Source organism: Parus major, chromosome 1, assembly GCF_001522545.3.
Source record: "Parus major isolate Abel chromosome 1, Parus_major1.1, whole genome shotgun sequence".
In the NCBI taxonomy this organism is placed as follows: domain Eukaryota; kingdom Metazoa; phylum Chordata; class Aves; order Passeriformes; family Paridae; genus Parus; species Parus major.
The window spans coordinates 58,968,993-58,989,487 of NC_031768.1; the positions used below are offsets into that span (position 1 = coordinate 58,968,993).

The 20,495-nt window shown below is 36.6% G+C and overlaps 1 protein-coding gene across 5 annotated transcripts in view; it reads left to right on the forward strand.

The window, feature by feature from the left end:
• DGKH (diacylglycerol kinase eta) overlaps nucleotides 1–20,255 on the forward strand; it is a 161,012-nt gene extending 140,757 nt beyond the window's left edge. For 3 of the 5 annotated variants that reach the window (XM_015633234.3, XM_015633251.3, XM_015633260.2), the window contains 4 exons: nucleotides 1,561–1,680; nucleotides 2,078–2,186; nucleotides 3,597–3,727; nucleotides 9,524–20,255. In XM_015633234.3, coding sequence (XP_015488720.1) covers nucleotides 1,561–1,680; nucleotides 2,078–2,186; nucleotides 3,597–3,727; nucleotides 9,524–9,613 — 450 coding nt within the window. In that variant the 3' untranslated portion in view covers nucleotides 9,614–20,255. The remainder of the gene's footprint in view (nucleotides 1–1,560; nucleotides 1,681–2,077; nucleotides 2,187–3,596; nucleotides 3,728–9,523) is intronic. The other 2 variants (XM_015633242.3, XM_015633267.1) reach the window with 1 other exon arrangement.
• Nucleotides 20,256–20,495: the final 240 nt, after the last annotated feature.

Consider the following 20,495-nt stretch of genomic DNA (forward strand, 5'->3'; position numbering starts at 1 on the left):
TTTGAATTTATTTCAGGAGCACCATCAGATGAGCATTTTTTTTGTCCCCAGGCAAAATGTTTTCCTCTGAGAATCAAGCAATTAGATAAGTACTTGTTGAGAAAGACAGAATTCTTTGCTTCATCCTTTTATAGAAAGTAGATGATTTGAGTAATTTGCTCCAAATTAACTGAACTGTACAAATGGTCAAAAAAAAAAAAAAAAAAAAAAAAAAAAGTGAAAAGAAAGATCAAAGGCTGCTGATGGACACTGAATTTTCTGAGCTGTAGGAGAGAAAATAACATGATAGCAAAGGGAACTTATATTTCCAGTATCATTATACTGGACAGTAAGATCTTACCAAAGATGGTCTCTCCTTTGAAAGATGGGTACATATGCAGACTACTGCAGCAAAAGACACTTTTGTTGATAAATGAGGTTTGTAATTTATCACCAAATTCCAACAATGTCAAATTCTTTTTCCAGCACTAGACATCCAAGATTTTCTTACAACTCTGTTTAAAAAATGCATTCACTATGATGTGACAGAGATCTTTTCAGAAGGACATTCTGCACTGCTTTAGTACTACCTTTATTTACAAGAGAGAAATAGATACTCAGATTGCTTTATTAGTGATTCCAAGCAACTTGGTCTAGGATTCAACTCTTTACCTCAAAATGGTGTTTCAACAATCTCAGATGAGCTCAAAAAAGCTTTTCAAGGGATCAGCTGCCTGCCTTACCTCTTCCACATGGGTTTAGTCATGCAACAGCTGCAGACCAGTTTTCAGACTGGAGTTTTAAAGGGAACAGGTATCTCTGTGGGGTATCTCTTAAGAGAGCCAAATTCACATGCGTTGTCAAGTCCCAGTGTTTTTACACAGCTACCACTTTCTTTTTCCTTTGGCCTTGACTGATGTCCTTCTCTTTTTGTCTCCTGCCAGGGAGTCCTTCCACCCTCAGCCAGCAGCACTGTCTATCACTCCCTGTCTCTCCTATTTAGAACGGGTAGTGCAGGTATCATATCACCACTGGAAGACCTTTGGAGATGGAAATCTTCCACGAGATCCATTTCTTCTTACTTGAAAATTAAGGATTGATTTACCATCTGAACACATTTGCAAAAAATAACTAGGTTTACTACCATCTACGCCATTTTTTAACACCACTTTTTGTACAAAGATTTTTCATCCACTTGCTCTCCTCATGTTTTCTCTCCCTTCTGTTGGTATTTTCCATTTCCAGTGTGTCCTCGTAGTGGTGTTATCAGATAACTCTTGCTCTGCAAAGACTCAGGAGTGTAGTGAAGGATGACAGTGATTGACAACTATGCCCAACTGGTCTGCACCTAAAGCCTCAGCTGTCTCAGTCATCCCGTTGTGATTTGGACCTTACTAAATGTAGATGAAGGTGGTCCCACACATCTCTGAAGGAAAGTCTGATTTTGGAAGATTATTTGTCTTCACCATTTATTGATACTCACTGTGAAGTAGTCACCTGTTGGTGTGTGGTAACAAGATGACTTAAATGTTAAATCTCATTGAACTAAAAGTCGTATTTTTCTGGCCTTTTTATAAACAGCAGTTGGAAGCTCCCCATGAAGAACTGTTGTCTGATGCTTTGCACAGTGTGGAAATAGAGTTGAGAAAACTTGCTGAGATTCCTTGGCTTTATTATGTTTTTCAACCAAATGATGATGAGGTAAGTTTGATTAATACATTCTGATTTTAACTGAACTTAATTTTCTTTTGATAGGGAAAAGTAAATTACCATTTTTCATGATCTCTTGAGGCACTTTCAGTAGTGATGCTGGCTCATTTCTGTATGCTGTGAACAACCTTCTAAGCTTAGTGCTTTGTTTTGGTGTTTTATTCCCTTTCACAAATGTAAAGATTTTGATTGATATATAAATAAATGAAACATATATATTTATTTTATATTTAATAATTCAAACATGTATAGTTAAATCCTGACATTATTCCTTACAGAAGTAAATTTGGGCCTTGCTTTTTGAGATTGAATGAATTACCACCACAAGCATAGAACTTAACTGTTGTTTTCTCTTAAAAAATGTAACCCTGCCTCTTTTCTCATGCAGGATCCCCCTCTGGACTATGCTAAAAGAAACAATAGAAGTACAGTATTTCGTATAGTGCCAAAGTTTAAAAAAGAAAAAATTCAGAAGCATAAGACCAGCCCTCAGCCTGGTATGTGTTTTGAAATTGCAAGAAAAGTAGTAGCATTTGCAGTGAATGTGATTTTATGGGATTTTTTTGGTATGAAGTGACATGACTTACCTAGGACTAAAGTCAAAGTGGAAAGCACCTGAGCTAACTGGCATTTTCATTAGGATAAATACTTCTTTCAGTGCCTTTAGAAAGGATTCAATAGGACCCCAATACTCCCAAGTGAAACAAAGAACTACTGTGAAAATACTTCAAAAGTTTTATCATGCAACAAGCAGGGTGTGTGTCTTCGCTGTTGGTTACATTTGATTTACTCATAGCCATACAAGCCATGGGTAAACACATTGTTTCCCTGTGAAGCTCCAATTCAGGGTTTTCAGGTTAGTTTTAGGTGTGAAATAACTTTTATCACACTGGATTAATTAACCAGTTATTCTTAAATTTTGGGTGGGTTATAGGTTCAGGAAGTGAGACAGATCAAATGAAAAATCATGATAGTCAATACTGATTTTTTAATTAGAAGTTGAACAAACTCCACCCTCCTCTCTCCCCATTTTTATTCATTTACTCAACAATTTTTTCGACTTTATTTATTTAGCTTACTTCCTTAAGATTATGTCCAGGATGTAATCCATGGTAGTAAAACTCTTTCTATGTCTTTTTTTTAAAATGAACAGTTGATCACAGTCTGCAAAATCTTGCAGTTGTTGATCAGATTTAAGTTTTGGATTAGACATCAGATTTCTCTTCATTATAAAATGATCAGTATTGAATGAAGCAGCAAAATTATAGCAATAAGTAGCATAACTATTTTTTTAATGTATGTGGTCTTAATGGGACTAATGTGGGCAACTAACTTTAGAGAACAATGTTTTACAGAGAGCTTCTTAATGGCCTGTGTAACACGGTAGCTTAAAAAGTACTTTTTGTCTTAATTAAGAATACTAGAATCTGTTAATTAAAACTGGACTTGCTTGCTGCCATTGCTATATTTGAGGTATGGATGCTATTTTAATTTTACATTTTAATTAGTTTTTGAAGGCTTCTCTTCTTCCTGGATGACTACTAATAAATTAATGGCATAAAGCAGAGCAACATTAGACTTTACATCACTGATCCTAAGCTGGTTTAATGTGAATTTGTTGGGACATGAGGTTTTAAAGGCTTTACTGAAGAAACTGGAGTAAAGCTGAAAGCATGGCTGCAAAGCAAAGAACCCCAACTTTGTTTAGATACTTTCTTGTGTTAACTGCTAACCTGTAACCTGCATGTAAAAGGAAATTGTCAGTTTTTGTGGAAAAGACACCTCTAACCTTTCCCTTTGCTAGCACGGCACTTCTACTCTGTTTTCCACTCTCTTTGGCCTAACCTTTGCTTGTGATGCATTTGAGCATGTAGAAATTAAGGGGGTTTTGCTCTTAACTTTGGTAGTTCAAAAATGGGGCACAGATGAAGTTGCTGCTTGGCTGGATCTGCTCAGTTTGGGAGAGTACAAAGAAATCTTCATCAGCCATGACATCCGAGGCTCTGAGCTTTTACATCTGGAAAGGCGAGATCTTAAGGTATTTCCTTTGTGCTACTTTTCTGCTATTGACCATTTTCTTTGACAAAACAAGAACCAACTTTCTTCTTTCCCTGCACTTGTCATTGCTTGTAGCTTGGCTTACACTGTGCAAATATGCAATAAACTAATATGCGCTGTCCTTGGGCCTGACTTTCTGAAGTGCTGACTTGAACTCACAACTGAAAATATCTGTGTTATCCAAAATTTCCTTCTTTTTTTTTTTTTTAATTTTTTTTTTCTACCTTATGTAGGATGATGGTGTTGCAGTTTATGTCAGAAGGCATAGGAGAAGCACATTTGATATCTTACTGGTATCTGTGTAATACAATGTTTTCTTCAAGAGTTCACTGTTTCCATTAAACACGATCAGTACGGATCAGTTGATGATGGTCATAATAATTTTGAATCTATCTCCTGCAGGGGCTGATCTGCTCCACATGGTTTAATGTGTATATATTGGACTTAGTGGGTGTGAGAGAGATAAGCAGCTTAATAAATTCTAGTATTTGGCTTTCGTGTTTGTGTATCAAAATGCATTTTCTCATTGGTAACCAACCTCTGATGTTGGCTGTATAGATTTTTGAAAAAGAGTATTTTATTTTGACTCCAAAATTATAGAATCTTTTTCCTCTGAGGTCAGATAGGTAAGTTTTGCAGGGAGAAACATTACCCAGCAGTGTCAGATGGTTATTTGAGCTTGCTGGTCCTTTTCAGGAATGATTTAAGTGCATCCATTATATGTAATAGCAGCTATATCTTTGGGGATTCATTAAATTACTTTTTCCAGGAACTCAGTAGTAATGAGTTCTTGGTAATGGGTTTTGCAACTGCTTTTAGCACGTAAGAGAGGAAATAGGATATTGTTTAAATTGTAAACATTTACATTTAGAGTGCAAGCCACAGTGCAGTAGTCTCCAGGTAGAGACAATATTTTCATACAAATGTGTTATTTTATGTGAAGTTTTTTATATAGTGTGAAACCCTGGTATTATAAGGTAGTGCTTGTACTGTTGCAGTAGAAAGTAGCTGCTGAAAATAGCTGTGTTTGAGATAATCTGTTTGGCTGTTGTGATTTATTTTGCTCTTTGGTATTAGACTGCCTAAGCTTTTTTCCATGGAAGTTAAATTCCTTTCTTTCAGGATAGTTTCTGACAGGGAAGGACACTTTCAGGGTAGTACCTCACTGCAAACATTTAGAAATAGAAGACTGTCCAAGCAATCCACCACAGTGTTCCAGTGATGTTGCAAGTCCCTGAATGAGTGCTGAACAAACTTAAAATTCAACTGAGAAATCATATAATGCACAGGTTCACTGAAATGTTAAGAAAACTTAAGTTTTGGTTTTTGGTTCTGTCTCAACCAACTTGGGAATAAATGATGGTGGGTAAGATCAGTGTTAAACTGGACATGGCTTCTGGCCATGCCTTATTTCTCATAAGTATCAATTTGACTGCCTGCCCAGATGACTGGCACTTAAACCAAGTTTAATCTGCAGCAGGGTAATTATCAACCCAGTATCCCTGTTGCTAAGGCTCATGCTGGTTCAGTGTAAATAAAATCCCATCACAAAGGTCTATGCCATGAAATATCTAAAGGCTTGTCTTAGAAAAGATAGAGCCTACTGTCTTCTCTCTCCAGTGCTGCCTGGAGACATGGAGAAGGAGGAGTTGCTCTACACAACTTGCAAAGGGCATGTCCCAAGCTGACCAAATCTTGCTCCAGAATTGCCCCATGTGCTCGTTAGCAGATGCTGAGAGCTTCCAAATCAGTGCTTTTCATAAGCTAGGCCAGGCTTTTGGCCAGGCAGGCTTGCAGTCTGTGTAACAGCACTGAATTTAAATAGCAGAGTTTAGTGCTCATCCTGCTGATTAAGGGACATGGTCTCTGCAGGGAGCCAACTAAGGGTGGCTCAGGCAGCCTGCAGTTTTCTGCCACTGACCTGAATTGGTGTCAAGATGTGTAATGTAGTACTTGGGAAATGAGGAACACGTCACAAGCTGCCCTGTGAATCCTTCCTCCCTTTGGCTGTCCAGGTGTGCAGATGAGCCTTCAGTGCTCTTGCAAGCTGTAATCTGTCTACAGCCTCTCCTCCACAAGGTTTGTGTTTCCTGACAAGCTAAATGAGATCACCATTGATTCATGCACTCCTAACTCATGTACAATACATTTTACCTCTGTTACCTATCATGTCTGCAGCAGGAAAAATTGCTGCCTGTTTTAATTAAATCCTCTGAGCCTCTCTTTCTTTCTGTGGTCAAAAGTAGAGATAAAAAGCAGTATGGAGAAGGATTTGATGAAGCACTCTTCCTTTGCACACATCACTGGAACAGATTGATATGCTGACAGAGGAATTGGGCACCTCTAATTATATTTTTGCATAACTTGTCTATCCCAGTCTCAGGGAGCTCTGTGTGGCAACTGGCAAATGAAATACTAGAATATGTGTTTCCACCCAGTCCTTGCAGTAATGACCTTTCTCCAGCCTCTTATGCCTGATTTCATTTAGGGAGATATTAGAAATTTACACTCACATTATTTTCTTTTGCTTGATGAATGTCTGGGCAATAAAGTGTGAATTACTCTGCAGAAACTGTAGAAAGAAGGCTTGGTGCAACTTTTTTTTTTTTTTTTTTTTTTTTTTCTTTCTTTTTTTTTAACCATATTTTAAAATCAAACTTATTGAAAACTGAACCAACTTTTTCTGAAATAAATATTGACGTTATTAACATTGACAGCCATGTTCCTATGCATGTGACTTTAGTCATAATCAGAACTGCAACACATTTGGTAGGTCAGGGGGATGATGTCTCCTTAAAGCTCCATAGCAATGTTGGTTTGCTTGGAGAAAGGCTTTCCATGCCACAGATCAACTTGATAAGCAGTGTCAGTCAAACTAAGCTCTGTGCCAAATGCTGTGACACTTCATCCCATTGTTTTGCAGTAGCATATTTTGGAAAAGTTGTTTTATGGAAAAAGTTTTGTAAGATTTGTTATATTTCAGACATGCTAAGTGGCTTTTCACACTGGGGATGCAAATAGGGTAGATTTCACCTTTGTAAGAAGTTATTATTAAGGAGTTCTTATATAAATTGTTCGGTAGTGGTGGTACCTTTGGCCAGAAAATGTCCAGGAAATAGCACAGTGGTTAGGGAGAGCAGGAGGAGAGGTGATACTGTAGTTCTAAGGCCACAGCTGGGGAAAAAAAGGCTGTTGTTTTCCTTCAGACTGTCTAGAATTTCTTCTTCAAAACTGTAGTTTAGTCAAATTGAATTTTTTGTAACTAGATATCAATTAGATATGAAAATAGTATATTGAGGATGATGAAACCCATGCGTGCACAAATATGCAGAGATGTTTGAAGATCTTGTTCTCTGAGCGATGCATGATATTCTGATGTAGCAGATCCTTTTAGTCTGAGAGGAGAGAATTTCAGCAAACTTTTCTGCATGAGCAGTAAACTGACAATACCAGATAGCATTTAGTGTTATGACTCTATAAATTCTAGTTTCCACCAAACCAAAAACTATTATAAAAGCATAAAAATCCCAAGTTGCTGAGGTTATTCTCCCCTAGGTGTGTAACAGAAAGGGCTCCCCAAAATGTTTTATGAGGCTCGTGAGATTTGCTGCTCTGATATGCATTACAGCAACTTCAACTGGAAGAGAAATAAATGCAAAATCTCTTGCCTCTGAATCAAAGGTGTTGTGAACTGCTTTACAGAGGTTGCTGGGAAAAGTGGCTGAGTTTTTTTGGAATTTCATGTTTCTTTCCTCTGATTTTGAACTCTGGCAGCATCTCACTATATTGCTTATCCAACAGAAGTTCTACCAATGAAAATATATTTGTTCTGAAGAATTTGTAAGTTCTTAACCTTTAAATTGTGTGGTTTGTTGTGGTTTGGAAAGTGTCCTTATGGGTTTTCCCTTATGTAGAATTTCCTCCACATAGCAACTAGGCTATTTCATTAGTTTCAGTAGTCATGTGTGGTTTTTTTTATTCACTTGAGAATTAAGTTTAACATAAAAAAGACAATATTATCGAAATGTAAAATGCTAAATATTACTGTCATTTTAGGATGAATTTGACTACTACCTACATTAACTCTCTTAACAAAAATTAGTACTACATTTTTTTAAAAGTGAGATGTGGAAAAAAATAAAAGTGATGTGGAAAATCTGTTTTTTTTCAGGTAGTTCATGAACAGCATTTGCTTTCAGAACTTTTAGGAACAAATGTTGAACTCCTTAAGGCTGACACCTTTGTGCCAAAGTCCTGTAAAGGATGACCATCCATTTGTAGTGCTGATGGTTTTCAGCTGAAGAAACAACCAAATATTTTTTCTCTCTAACATAACCAGAATTCAGTCTTTGCTCTCTGAAAATTAAACCATCTGTTTAATCTTGGCTGTGCTACCTTTATAATAAAATAATTGATTCATGCCCATTTTACCACCCTTTTCTTCCAAAATTAAATGCATGCTAACATTTTAAAGTACTATAGAATACAGATTTTCTGAGGTCTCTGTGGCTGTAGAAATGTAGATACAGTCTTTGTGAAGAGTATGTACAGAATAATATATATGGTTTCATTTTTCACTCTTTATGAGAAAAAATTTTTCAAGCTGCCTAATTACACTCCCTTCTTTTTAATATCTTTGTAATGGAAAAAGCTTCCCATTAAAATGCAATTATTTTTATTTCAGAAAAATAGAACTTTTCTAGTTTTTTTTTTAGTTATTTAACCACAAGCTATTTATATAGGGTTTATTCTACAAATAACTAGTGTTTGACTCTTCTGATTGCTCAACACCACTAACACATGGATTTTAAAGACTTTTTCATAGCTGAGTTTTACAGATAAGGGAAGTAGATTTCCACCAAACTGAGTTGAAAATTCATTAGTGCGGTGGGAGATCATTAGCACAGCTGGGCATCCCATTCTGCTTCTCTGATCATTGGACCAGCCAAAACTGAAAAAGGATGCTGCTAAAGCTATTACTAATACTGGAAGAAGTTTGCTACAAAAAAATTTTTGTCTGTTGTGTATAGAGATGGGACTGGAAACCAATAATAGAAACATTTCAGCTGATGTGAATGATTTAGTGGCTACAAGGAGATTTACTCTTGTGCTTTTTACATTTCCTTTGGGATATGACTATCATGTTGCTGAGAATTTTTTTTCCAGCTCTCTAATCAGGAACATCCATGCTAGGAGATGTAACATTTTTGGAATGAAAAACAAATGCTTACTCTTTCTATTGCTCTCTAAAGGGAAGTTGTCCTACATGCCTTTAGCCATTACATCCACTTTCCCTTGAGAAACTGGGGATATATGTGTTTGTTGACTAAAGCAGACATCATAGGGCCTCAGATCAACTGAGACTGCTGGACAGAAGTCCCAATCCATCACATCCTACCAAGCATTTGATTGCTGTGTTAGAGAGGAGGGGGAGATTGTTCCCTTTATTTTGCCAGAAATTGTGAAAGATGTTTGTAGTTAGAAGTCAAGCCAAAGATGATTTTGACATATATTGAAGTGCCCTGGGTTGCCACTATTACAGGTAAGTAATTTTATGTCTGGCAGTCAGAGAGGGATTCACTGTATGCTCTAAGCAGTCTTTTTGTAAAGGAACTGTTGCTAACACTTCCTGGTTAGTGTTGATTGCAGAGAGCACATTTGTAGACATCTGTTGCATGGATAGATCATAATCAATGGAGCTTTTTCCTTTTTTTTAAAGTAAACTTCCTTCTTTTTCTTCTCTTTTTTTCTTTGTCTATTTTAAAATTTTCTGTAGGACCTGGGGATAACGAAAGTGGGTCATATGAAGCGAATTCTCCAGGGAATTAAAGAGCTCAGCAAGAACACCCCTTTGTCAGAAGTGTAATTATGCTGGTGCTTTTCTTAAAGAGAGAAGAGAAAGTTGCTGGAGAAGCAAAGCCGTTGCAGGCACTTGGCTGTCCTTGTAGTTTACTCTATGGAAGAATAAGCACTGGTGTTTGTACAGGCTAGCATCTCTGAATTCTTGTGTGGTGAAGAACTCGCAGCAAGAGTACGAAAGGATTTGTGCCAAAACAAAAAGGAAAAGGTGATATGTTCTGTGTTTTCTTGGTGTGCACATTGGCCAGTTTGGATAAGCCCAGTTTCATAAATTGATTGGTTGATGATCAACTGCACTGACTGGAAAATATAATCAAGAAACGATTGCTTTGCTTACATGCAGCTCAGTATGCCTCTCTTTATGCTGCAGCAAGATGCCACTGTACAGCATGAGGTCATCTGGTTATTCTTCTGAGGAGCAGGTCTGTAAAACCTCCTGTGCAGGAGACCAAGAAGTTTGGAAGGTTCAACACGTGAGCCTGGCAGTGCCACAGGTATCCAGCACTCGCCGGCCGTGCAGAAGAGGGGAGAGATACCTTGTGATACCATGAATGCAAACTAAAATGCATGGTGTGCCTGCCTGAATTGTCTGTTGTTCTGTTGCATGACACATCTGATACTTTAAACACTTGAACAACTTTTTTATTGGTTTGAATGAGATTTAATTTATTGCTACTTGAGTGTTCTTTTTTTTTTTTTTTCCTCCTGTTTCAGGCACTTTTCTATTCTTCAGTGTTGTGTTATGCCTAAAATGTGTTCTATGGCAAAGGGTGTGTGGGTGTGGAAACTTAGCATTTGTGCCATATTCAGCAGATTATATATGATTGAAACACTGTACAGTTAGATTTTTAAATATATCATGTACAGAAAGTTTATCAGGTAACTAACTTATGAGAATTTTTGAAAGACCGGTACCTCACAAAAACATCAATTGGCTTCCTGCATGGAAAATGATAATGAATCTTCTCATGGTGCATTTTAATGTAGTTATTCAGTTATCTTAAACATCTGTAGCATATTTGAACTTGTAGGCACTAATGGTTTTATTTATTCAATTGTTCAAAAGCTGGTTTAGATATTAATGAAACTTTCTTAAAGGAAATTTAACTTTATTTATCATACATAAGATATTTAAAATGTAGCAGCTGATTTGATTTTTGTGGGGTAAACTTTTACTCGTTGCTAATTAACTATTAATTTAAAAACGCATCTGTGTGCATTTATTTAAAAAGGTATAAATTTGTTTCTTGACAGCAGTCTGCCATCAGTAGACCATAAAAACTTAAAAAAAACCCAGACTCTAAAGTTTTAGACTATGCATTCTAAGATGAATCACATGCTAGGTAGTAATCCATGAGTGTAAACAGGTTAAAAAAATTAAAACCATCTTTGTTCAGAAATTGCTCTGGACCAGAGTTTGCAGGGTTATTTACTTAAATGAAACAGGTTCATAATTTAATTTCCTGGTTAACTTTTCACAAAAGTATTAATCTAGTCAGAAGATAAATTTCATATGTCTACAAAAAAATCCTACCTAAATGTTTGAGATGAGATGACTTTGCACCACCTGCCAGAAACTTGCACAGAACTGCTGTCTCCTTGCTGTTCCTAGCAATGTGTCATTGCAGCACAAGGAACGCTTGACTTTCACTTAATCAAGTAGCTTTGATGTTTCTTGCACATTAAAGAGTATCTTAACATCTATTCATGTTTTTCTCATGGGCAGGTTTCATTTGGTTTTTACCAAAATTTATTTTCTTGTATAAAGGGGCCAATGTCAAGCACTGCATCCTGGTTTTGCCCTCCATTTCTCATGCATATGACAGAAGTTGTTCCATGGCAAGTAGATGGGACTCATCCCTTGGAAAGTAAAATCCATTATTCTCATTGTTTCATTGGAGAAAAAAAAGTCAAAACAAACAAAACAGACTTAATTTGTATATTATTGTAGTTCTTCATGTTCTTGCTGTTGTAGGTTCAACAGGCTCGACTCTGGGAGTTTTGTGATAGTGATATTCTGGTAAACAAATGAAAGTAATAGGCTATTTTCTATTGGGTTTTGCATTAAAAAAAATCAAAATGTCTTTGCCAAATGGTATGATTTTCAGGCTGTTTTATGAAAAGCATATGCAAAAAATGGAAAGTTGGGCAAACAATGGAAAGTTTGTTGGTTTTGGTTTTATTTTAATGTACTTGACATTCACCTCTTTAATGATGTTCAGGTGACATCTGTCAAGTCTTTGTGAGCTCTATTTCCTTTTCTCTCTGGCTCTCCATAAACTACACTATATTTTAACATGTGACAACATTTTAGCATACTGATGTTACAGTAGACAACATAGCTAATCTTCTGGTCTATTCGAGGACATAATACATAGCAGAACTTTCTTTGCTTTCCTGATTGTAAGATACAATCTCTTTACAACTTTCAGCCTTGCTGTCTATAATGCATTAAGATAGGTTACAGAACCAGATCTCATCAAGTCAGGTGTAGAGGTCTACACTGACTATATTAAAAAATGGGAGCTGCTTTTGGGCAGGGAAAATGGGAAAATGTTGTTTGCAACAAATTTCTTACAGCACTCCTCAAATTACCTCACTAAAGGACAACTGATCAATGATCATTTTTCTAAATGACCACCAAAGAATTTAACTTTGATTGTCCTAAGCAGTTTTTTTAAACATGTGAGTAGGAAAAAACAAAACTGTAAGTATCATTTATGCTGTATTTATTAGATGCCCAGGAGAGCAAATTTTATGCAACTCTATGCCTTAGACTAGTGTTGGCTATGAAGTACAAATGCATCTGACAGGGAGGCTCAAAATATTTTTACAGGGGTTCTCTGTGGATGTTGTGGGTTGTAACTGTGTTTAAGTGAAGTAGCTTTTCTGAAGGCCTGAACACAGTGTTACTCTCTCATGATTATTCTAAGTACTGGGTTTTTTTCCTTACTGCTGTAAAAGTCCTAGCTCCTAGAGCTAAGTACATAAATAGCTAAATTTTTTAATGAACCATATTTTCTGTAATTTAATCCTTCTGTGAAAAGTGCTTCAAAGCATACATCCCAATATTTCAACAAAACCAAGGTAAACACATCCCTAAAAGGAGTTAGCTTTTTAGAAAACAAGGTCCTGAGGAGCCTGATTCAGGATGCTAGATATATCAAGACAATCCCTATACAAAGTTTACTGGATTAATTTCCTCCCCCCCCAGTCAAATACATGTGATTCCCTTGGTCAGTATACATTAAAGCCTGAAAGGAATGCAGAGTAGTCTGCATTTTTTTGTAGTGGCTGGTATTCATATAGATGGAAAGCTCTACACCTCAGAGAGAGAAACATAAGAACTGCATGTTTTAAAATGGCAGCAGGTTGCTAAGTGTATTTGCTATTTTGTCATTTTCAAATAGGATTGTCTCAGTTCATTGTATTTGATTGCTGTATCAACCTCTGATTTAGGTCATGCAAGTTTTGCCTTTATAAAGCCTCTTGCCTTCTTTTTAGAAACTGAATGAAATCAAGCCAACTCATGGTTGTAGGTGTTTGGGATGTTTTGCAATACTTCAAAGAAAAGAAGGTTCAAAAATTGATGTTTTTTATAAGATAGCAAATGAAAATTTTCTTTGATACATTTTTCCCTTAACTTCTTTTCTCCTGAATGTTTCTTTCTTTCAAAGAAAAATGCTTTGAACTTGGAAGGACAGCAAAGTGTAAAGCATATGATCAAAAACCCTCCCAGACTATTTCATTCCCGTATTTATTGTTTTGGGACTGGAATTAACGTGCTTGGTCCTGTAAATAATAAATAGAAATCATCTTTCTCTCTCTATCCCTGCCCAAAGTAAATAATACTGCAGTGCCACATCACTGTAATTCAAAGCAGAGGTATTGATTTTTTTCTTCATAAATGTCCATTTAGTATTTTCCATTGTTTTTTCAGAGAAATAGGTAACCTGCCAATTTTACTTTTTAATTGAACTCGCTCATGCTATTAATGAAAATTTCATAAAGCCTTGATAATGAACATTGCTTCAAGGGTAAAATTATCAGTGTTTTTCAATGCATCTGGTCTTCATTTCAGGAAGACTGGCAGGATACCTTTTTCACAATGTAATGGAAAATTAATTTATAAAACAAATATGAGAGGATGTTCCATAGTCCTACTTTAAAAATAATGTACATGCAAGACAAAACCCCCTATGGCGATTCCATTTTGCTTGATGCTTCCTGTTAGTGATTGCATTAGTAGTGTTTACAGTTGTTTCTGCAGTGCTCTCTGTGCTCCTAAATATTAAATTCTTGTCTATGAGTTCAACAGTTCTGGTAATTAATAATTAGCAGTGCAAAAAGTCTTTGTGAAAGGTAAAGGCACAAGGAATGTATCTCGGTGAGGATAACTGAGCTGGAGCAATTTGTTTAGCTTACAACCAGGAAATCATCTTGACACTTGTATGAGTGAGTGAGAACCACAAAAAAATAAAATAAGTGATTTTAAATTTATTTTTTCATCCCAGTAACTTAAATACCTCTAAACTGCAGCATACTGTATACATTATAATGCAGGCTGTCCTGTATTTTTGATTCTGTTTCCATGGATTGCATGTTTTGTGATATGACTTTCATATCACAATTTTGATGCTGCTTATTCTAACTGCAAAGGTTTAATGTTTGCAAGAACTGTACATGACTATATCGCTATCTTAAGGAACAAGTTTTTGATGACTTGAGGAAGCTGAGGAGTTTGGACAGGATTTAGTCTTTGGGCAGGACTTAAAATATCTCTGCTTTATCTTCAGAGATGAATGGTAACATCAGCAGGATTGATAAAGCCACATTTGGTAATTATCAATATAAAATCTTTACTGGTTGTATAAATTCCTGTATTTATATCTAGAATATAGTGTGGAATGGATCTTTTTTACAAAAAGAAAAAAAAAAAATTCTAGTTGTTTTCTACTACTGTTGCATTAGGTTTCATAGATCTGTTAAGTGTTAGCTTACTTATTTGAAATGTTTGTTTCTGCCATACAGAAGCCCAGTCTTTTTCTCAAAAATTATAATCTATTTGGAAGCCATCTGGAGACCTTGAGAAGAGAATTTCTGTAGCCAGTTGGAGCTAATACCAGAATTCTTAGCCACTTCTGTGGGCTTAATAGCAATCACCTTCAATATTTTAACTAAAAAAAATAAAATTAAATGTTTCTGACCTTTTCAGTGCATAGAATTAATTCTAAAACACTATCCCCTTGTCATATGTTAATTAAAAAATATCAGCATTATTAACACTTGTGCAAAGAAGCAAAATGCTTATGAATACATACCCAAGAGGATTCCTGGACAAATGTTAATCCGTTTAGCTGTAGTGGTTAAAGACCTATCACCTTCAGAACAGTTGACAGAAAAATCATATGTGCACATGGTAGAATTACAAACATCTGTTTTAAATAATTTAAGACTTGTTTCCCAGTTGACAAAAATTTGATAAGTTCTCTGAGGGGATTTTGAGTTCATAAAACCTATTTCTTTTATTAGTGGGGCAGAAGAAGCTGGTGCCTCATTTATGTTTAACACCAGTCATGCCTTTATTAATGTTTTTACATTGCTTCCCAGCTCCCAGAAGTGGATGAGTTCCCAGCTTCTGGCAAGATGAGACCCTTGTGTGTCTCTCCATGGTTTCTGTTCAGAAGAGCTGGATGGGCAGGCCAGGAAAAAGCTGTAGGGTGCTCAAGGAGAGCAAAAGACACCAGGACTTCAGGCTCCAAAGTCTAGCATAGCCATAGTGAACTAAAATCCTCTAAGTTATATTTTTGCAATCCCTGCTAGAAGCTCTGTCTAACAATTAACAGGAGCTACAGAATGCCCTTGGAAAGAGAAGTGTTTTGGCTAACTACCAGCTGTGTAAGACATTGAAAACACTGAACGTTATGGTAGCTATTAGTATGACAAGTATCCAAGTGGCCAATGAATATTTTATTCATTGGAACAAATACTTTGGAAAAATAAAGTTTTTTGGTATTATTCAAAGACTTGTGTTAGGATTGAAAAGCTACTGAATATAAAAGCAATGTGGTACAAAGTTTAAAGTAATTTGCAGCTATTTTTTCCCAAATCTGTTGGAAACAACTATTTTAGGGAGCTGTGTTTGATCCAGGTATGGCTAGACAAGAACTGGAAGGTAAACAGGAAGAAATGAATTAACAGAAAGAAATAGTAAAATTGAACAGTTTGTTTTCATTATGGAAACTGTGTGAGAAACCAGAAGTAAAATCTCCACAGTGCCTCAAATCCCTTCTATGACTTTTAAAACAGAATTAGCATTTTAAATCCTGATTTTTAAAACTAAAGCTTTAATTGTATAAAAATGATTTTAATGTAATTAATAACCTGACAGTCCCATTAACAGGGAAAGAGTTAGAAACATAACTGTGTTTTTCTCCTGGTGTTGAAGTAAGCTCTGTTTAGGACTAATTCTCCTTGCAGTCACAGTCAATTATTTTGTAAATGGGGAGACTGAGCAAAGCCATTTGAAGCTGCTTGGTGTTGCTTTTCAGTGATGGGGAGAGCACGTGTGCTGAAAAGTAGGGCCTGGAGGCTTCTAATGAGAATTTCAAGGATGCAGGATTTTCTGGTTGGATAGTTTAGGAAGGAGCCCACAGGAGCACACAGGCATACAGATTCTCAGTGTGAAGGTTCCTAGTAGCACTGTCCTCTCAAAAGATGCCATGGCTATATGTTGAAACAGGCATTTGGACTGTGTGCTTAGCCACATTTTCTGTAGGCATCATCTGTCACTTGTGGTGTCTGATTTCTGTCTTGGTTCTATGTCTCCTTAAACTGGGTACCTTGAAAAATGTGATTGTCCATATATGACAAAAATTACCATTTTTCCCACTCAAGGAGCACAGCTTGTGAACCAGTCCTGAGATAATTTGTTTCATTAGCCACATGTTCACATCATATCCTTGGAATCCTAAAAGACCTCCCTAGAGCTGCCAGTTACCTTAGGAATTTAATATGCTTGTATGTTGATGGGATCATCAAAGGGCAAGGTGATATTCACAGTGGCAGATGAGGTGCTCCTGAAGGTGAAGGGGGCCTGATCTCTGCACCTTCCCTCTGGCTCCTCTTTGTTGGTGTCATCACACACAAACAATTTAATGTCATATAATATTAGAAGCTCCTTGTCTTAATTCATGGTGATGGCAAGCCTATCAGTCACTACTAACAAAACTCTTCGCTGTCACATCTGTCTGTCTAGAGCAGGTATCATCAAATGTTGAGCACTGTGGAATTGCATTAATGCATTTTTAATGTGTGTTCTGGCATCTAAGAAAGGTACATTTCATCTAAAGGTATTTCAAAGGTTCTGAGAGGATCCCAGCCCAGCATGGGTGGTTTCTGTCATTAGCCAGGCTTGCAACTTACACTGATATTCCAGTCAAGTACAGCTGCTAGGTAGCTCTGTCGTAACATCCATTTACATGCATGAGTGGATGCATGAAGTACACATGGAAGTGTTGCAGAGATATGACACTGCTCTGCATAACTCATATATTTGTGTCTAAATGGCAGTTTGTAGCAAAGAGCTGAAACACGTGATTTCCGCTCAATCCAAACCTATATTCAATTGAAAACAAAAACATCTAATGTGGTTTGCATGGGTTTAGGTAAAAAGTGGTGTGTACTCAGTACTTTCTGTCCTTTGTTTCCCCTTCTTCCCGTTCATTCCACATGAAAGTCCATCATCTTTGCAATCATATAGATCTTTAGGGACTTAAGGCATATGCTGTGCTTTAAACAGTGCTTTAGGCCCCTTGGAGATTGTTCTTGTTCTTGTAGCATTTATAGGTAAGCCTACAGATGATTTGTTTGGAGGGAAATTGCTCCTCATATAAAATGATCCTCACATTGATCATGGGTAGGCTTTTATATGCCTCACCTATGAACGTCATTCTCTTGCCAGTATTTGTGTGGATGTGTATAGTAGATATGTCGTATCTAGTTCGTAGTGTGTATGTGAGAGCACACCTGTACATAGAGATGTATATACATACCCTGGTTTTGCTCAATATAATGATGCCAACTTGTGTGTAGAGCCAAAAAAACTTAAAACTATACAGTGCTTGAGATGCTGCATTGTTTTTATTATAGTATTTTTTATATCAGATGAATTGCAGGATGTTTACAGTTGCTTATTAATATTTAACTTATACAATGGGGTGGCAGGATGTTTATGATCGTTGTCAGCTAAAGAATTGTATGTGATTCTGGGTAAAATTTTGGCTTTTTTGAAATCCTTGGCAAAACTCCCATTGATCTCACTGGGGCCAAGATTAAACCCCTCTGAATCTATTGTTTACTGGCTATTTTCCTACTGTGATAATTTTTTAATGAGTGAAATGTATTTATTTTTTCCCAATGTGAAATCTGCAGTTTCTATTTGGATTTTTCTATGGAACCTGCAAACTACAACACAGGTGGGAATATATGCCTAAGAGAATGTACAGAATTTTTCATTGATCTGGTCCTTGAATATGTCTAAGAAAATACCTTCTAAAATAACTTTTGTAAGATTTAATACAGAATCATCTAAAAAGAGATCACCTTTCATGCCTCTCTCCACAAAGAGAGAATGCAATGTGGCAGGTAAATGTGAAGTATTCACTGATAAATGAAAAGTAGTCCTGTCTGTTTTCTGTACTTACTGATCTCACCTGTCTCTGCAGATCTGGTATGAGACACTTGAAGTACCTTATCCAAAAGTACCTTATTGGGGAAAAAAATGTTACATAGTAAGTATGTGGCTTTAAGCTTTTCATCAAGACTTGGAGGTATCTTCAGAGCCAGTGTGTTGAATGATTTTTAATATTCCATGGGTCAATTAAAATTACGAAAATGTTAAGTGGTAAGGCAAGTCAGACAACTGCTTGACATTAGAGAAATCATTTGTCTGAAGGCAGAAGGATCAGTTCTTTAATAGCACAAGGGAGAAAAATATCATAATGCAGCGCTTCCTAAATCCCTTTTCAGGGTATCTTCTAATTATGTATGCTCAAAGTGTATTCTTCCTGTATAAAAACCATATGGCTGTGAAACAGCTAAATAGATGCATCCTAATTTCTTCACCTGAGGCTAAAATATAATTTTCAAACAGGAGCTGTCATGCACTTTGAAATATATGTGTTGGGAACAGGTAAGTTTATATTTATCATAGATAGTCATCCCAGGGATAGTCGGACTCGTAAAATGAGGTAGTTATGTCAAAGTTATCAGAAGCTGAAGAAATAACACAGCAGACACCAGACACCTTCCTTCACGAGGCTCTTTCTGAAGACATCTGTGCAAATGCCCACCAATTCTGGGAATCTTTCCCTATAATTTAGTTTAAGGAAGGATCATATTCAGATTCCTATCCTTCCCCTTGCTAATAGGCAGGAAGTATGCACCTTGGTTGAACTGTCTAGGAGTTTGTTGGCTGTAGAAACAGACTTCAAAAGAATAAACATTTGAGTCAATCAGTAGGCTTGCTAAGGATACACAGGGCTCTGTCTGGGCTCGTTAGTCTGCTAATGCGGGTCTGATCACAGATTAGTGGGGAGAAAGTTCCTATGGTGCTCCTGCCTCACTTGGTGGCAAGGTTTTGTGGTCGTTAGTGGGGCCAGATGCAAGCAGACACCTTTCTTGCGTGTTGGTTGCCTTTCTGCAATTCTGATCAGGACTGGAGCTCAGGACACACCTTTATTTGTCTGCAAGGCCATGTGATATCAGAGGAAATGAGGAGGAAGTGGCTGAAGGTCTGGATTCTGCCTTTGGTTTCCTGCCAGTGGAGCTGGTGTAAGGCTGGGGGCAGCGTAGTTAACCTCTGAGTGCCTCACTTTCTCCGCCCAAGGGAATAGGGATGCTCACCACCTCTGTACAGCCCCCTCGAGTCCTGTAGGAGAGCAGTGTCATATAAACCGCTGAGTTTTACCCACACTATTATATGTAGTAAAAATAAATGACTTCTGTCCATAACACTGCAAGAATTGCTTTTCCTAGTTTCAGTTCTCTTTGATGACCTACTACATCCTGGGTAGTCAGTTTTGAAGCTTAGCAATTGCTCTAATACTTAGAATTACACACATAGCAGGCTCTGTTTGCTGCAGAAAAGAGTAAAACTTTAAACTGCCTGACAAAACTTGCCAATGAAGTATATCTAACAGAGCAGGGGTGTAACTTTTGGCTTTATTTACTTGTAATAATGGTAAGGAACAGTGAATTTTGTTTGTTTACATACTGTTTACAATGGCACAGTTTTATTTTTAATATATAAAAACAATTGAGGTATTTATTGCATATACTATTTTAAAGATGTTTTATGTGTTTTCACCTTTGGAATATATTGTTACATTTCCTTGTACAGATAATTTGGGTGGCTTTGTTAATATAGTTAGTAATTTTTATGACTACTAAGTGACCAGTTTTCCGTGCCTTTTTATTGTTGGATGCATGATTACATATTTATTATTGTATGGAAGTCACTGAGATGTGTATTTTTGTATTCTGCTGGAAGCAATGGTTGATTTTATTGTACCTGATAAGAGATGCCCTCCATAACAGGCACTCGTATGAGATCTTCCTTCTCAAATAAACAGAATGCATTCAATGTATATAAGTCCTTGAATTTATTTTGTGTCTAGAAATCAGTGGAAATACTGGAACATCATGACATTGAATTTTAGATATTATCCACTCAAAATGTGGGCTGCTACCCATGTCATCAAATCTAAACCAGAATTCCCCATCAAAATCAATACAATGGCAACTTCTTGGCACAATCTAAGACTTTGGAATTTAAAAGAAAACTCTCTGCATTAAAACTACATAAAATTTGGATGAATGACTATTGA